The sequence below is a fragment of the Quercus lobata genome, chromosome 3, assembly GCF_001633185.2.
Source record: "Quercus lobata isolate SW786 chromosome 3, ValleyOak3.0 Primary Assembly, whole genome shotgun sequence".
In the NCBI taxonomy this organism is placed as follows: Eukaryota; Viridiplantae; Streptophyta; class Magnoliopsida; order Fagales; family Fagaceae; genus Quercus; species Quercus lobata.
Genome location: NC_044906.1, coordinates 62,746,742 through 62,750,074, shown reverse-complemented (window position 1 = coordinate 62,750,074; position 3,333 = coordinate 62,746,742). Strand labels below are relative to the sequence as shown.

Here is a 3,333-nt window from a genome sequence, read left to right as displayed (position 1 = left end):
GCAAGATTAACATAAATATCATTTTAATTTTTTGATAAAGTAAAAGCAGATTAAACGTTTCTCATATGTGGCTCAAATATTGAGAAATTGTTGATACAAGAGAAAATCAAAATGGAAAACTATGTTAATGTCAATGACAATTAAATTCTCGATATCTATTCTTCTAACAAAAATCCCAGCCATGACAAGCTGAAACAATTAGCACAAGCTAGCCTGTGAATGTATGCCTAATGAATACAATCTAAAAATCAGAAACACTCCTCCATCTCAGCACAGAGCTCAACGTCTCTACGAAAGAGAACTCTGGTGCTTGTCCACTAAGTCTTGAAGGGATACTAGGGACCACCCTTCCTCAATTTGAGCATACACCTTTTGATTTAGAGCATCAATTATCACACTCAAATTACCAAAGGCATAGATCTGGTGACCATCATGCCTCCGGCCTGGTTTAGGCTTGAATAGTAAGCCGTGTTGTTGGGCATGGGCTTCAATAACTTCCTTAACACTCATATCATCCATGCTAAAACTCATGGCAGATTGTTGTGTTACTGCTTTCTGTTGAGCCTCAAATTGCCTTTGCTCTGGTACCCTAAAATAGCCAATGTTTTCTTCCAAACAAGGTTGGACCACCTCCAAACCTTCAACAGCCTGGTTCATCATCTCAAGACCACGATTAAGCTGATACCGGATACTTTCGTTTGCGAGAAGCTCCTTCGGAAGAAGTTCCTTCCATTCCAAATACCAATTTGTTATCTCCTCAAAGTCTGGGCTTGCTTGTAACCAATGATACAAAACCTGTTGCCACTTGGAAAAAAAGAACCTCACCATCATATCAACCATAAGATGACTTGGAATATCAGAGGCCCACTTCATAACCCAATGAAACTCATCAAGCTTCTGATTTGCAGGGTTTAGTTGGAACTCCTGCAGAATAAGCTGCAACTTTGGAACGATAAATCTGCTCATAAGGTGTTCCCAACTCGCTGAATCAAACACAGAATTCCAAGGAGACAAAATAGTATAGGCAGATGCGTCACTTGGGTGCCAAGCAACAAGAAGTTGACTCAACTTGAAACGTATAGTCTCGAAGATACCTTCCAATTTGTGTCCCAAATACCGTAACCACGGGTGCACCCAAAGGTGGATTGGAACAGTTTCGCGTAAAGGTTCCCAACAGCCCACTGCACTATTTAATTTTGGCATGACAATGTAATCCAGTATGTAGTGGAGGACGGAATGGGGTAACAACTTTTGCCAAGAATCCAGGAACCGTAGCATTGGTTCAGGTTCCCTAGCCTGCCAAGTATTGATGACAGAAAGTCTAACAGCTGGTAAAAGAACTTGGGATATCAACTGGGAATAAGGCGAAGCAGTAAACTCTTGATCACTCAGAAGTAGACTCTTCCACAGTGACACAATCTCAAAGCCGTGAAAGGGATTTTGAAGAGGGTCCCAACCCTGGAAAACTCTAATAAACAAAGGCAGAGCATATGAGCAGGCGATGACAGACAAGTTACAGAGCTTATAATCCTCAGCAAATCTACTCTTCAACTGAATGAATAGCTCGGCAAGTGAATCCAATGTCAACTCACCTGTGGATCTGTCTTCATCCAATTGATCCAACACATTCAATATCTCTACCATACTATACAACTGCCGCTTCTGCCTCTCAGAGACGACTAACAATCTATCCTTCTCCTCTTTCAAGTCCTCTTCATTCTCCAACTTCTTCTTCGTCGACCACAACCGCTTCTCCTTCACTCTCTCTACACCCACACGCTCACTGCCCAACAAACCCTTCTTCTTATCTTCTGTCTCGTTGAAATCGTTAAAGCCTATACCCATGTTCCTGGGGCGCAGTTTGGGCTGAATCGGAGTGACAATCCCCTGTGCATTCTTCCCAAGGCCACCGCCTTTGTACCCCATTTTTTGCAACAGTTTCATACCAATCCCTTTGGTGTGCTTCTCAAACTCACCACCAACACTTGCAAAACCAAAACCACCTTCGTCGTCTCTAGCTCTCTTACCCTTAGACTTTTCCTTCTCTCTCATCCTCTTCAAGGCTCCCTCCTTAATCATCTTCCCAAACGCCGTTGGCAAAAAATCCTCCTCCTCCTCAGTAAACCCAAGACCAGCAGAGCCGCCATTGTTATCGATTCTCTGGGTGCCGGTGGAGATGAAGTTCATCGGTTTGGTTTTCTTGTAAATATCTCCATCTAAGCGACACCTTTTGGATACTCCAAATGAGTAATCGTTGTCGTCGTCGTCGATCCATTGGGCGAACTTCTCTATCAACTCCATCTTACAAACACTGAATACAACAATATAACAAAATCTAAAGATGCTACTATTAATTTATAGAATGGAAAGTCGGAAAGTCGGTTACTTTGTAGTCGGTTATCCATTCCGACTAATCTCTATCTGGCTGTGGGTTTGGCATTCACAAATTATTTTACTCTCATTTTTATTATTATTATTATTATTATTATTATTTTGAAAATGAACTCAATTTCAATTAACCAACAGAGAAACAGAGTCCTCATACAAAGCTCTTTGAGCTGGCAGAGGGGTTTCCTCCAGCCATATGCATTCATCGCTAATTTGTCTAGCATAACGGGCAAGAGAATGGGCCACCCCATTTGCAGAACGGCTAATGCAATTGAACTCCACAAAGCGCAGCCTAGCAGCCAAGTAGCGAACATCATCGTAAATGTTTCCCAGTCTTGACCAATCCGGCTGGGCAGAAACAATAGACCGCACCACGTTTGAGTTATCACCTTCCACAACTAAGTCAGCGAAGCCGGCATCAATTGCAAACTCCAAGGCTCGCCAGCAAGCTAAAACCTCTACCTCTTCACTATCCATAACAGCAGGACCCCTTGACGCCAACGTTGCCATCACCTGACCATCCCCGTTCCGGATCACCACTCCAACACCAATAGCAGGCAACTCGTTGAAAACTGCAGCATCATAGTTCATCTTATATGTCAAGCCTAAGGGAGGTTGCCACTTCTGGGATGGACCACTTGACACATGGGGCATGGGAGAAACCAGCTGAGTCCGAGCCCCCAGATACTCATCTAAAAGACTGCTGGCATGTCCAACTAGAGCACCAGGTTTCTGCAAAATTCCCCCATGCACAACTCGGTTACGACGATTCCACAGAAGCCAGCAAAGCACCAACGAGAATTCAAGCACATCCGGAGGCAGCTTATGCAAAAAATCCTCCACCAAATTGAACACAAAAGCTTGGACAGTCAGCCCCTTCTGCAGCAAACGATTGGAGCAGCCAGCCCACACATCTTGGGCTGCTGCACACTCCCACAAAGCATG

General features: G+C 43.7%; 1 protein-coding gene across 1 annotated transcript; it reads right to left on the bottom strand.

Moving 5' to 3' along the window:
• Positions 1-77: 77 nt before the first annotated feature.
• Positions 78-2,392, bottom strand: LOC115982105 (septin and tuftelin-interacting protein 1 homolog 1-like). The gene has a single exon (XM_031104620.1). It carries the CDS (start codon positions 2,299-2,301, stop codon positions 289-291), a length of 2,013 nt encoding a protein of 670 aa, XP_030960480.1. The 5' UTR covers positions 2,302-2,392; the 3' UTR covers positions 78-288.
• Positions 2,393-3,333: the final 941 nt, after the last annotated feature.

Excerpts from the sequence above, each read along its gene's own strand:
- LOC115982105 (XM_031104620.1), bottom strand. The coding sequence starts at position 2,301 with ATGGAGTTGATAGAGAAGTTCGCCCAATGGATCGACGACGACGACAAC.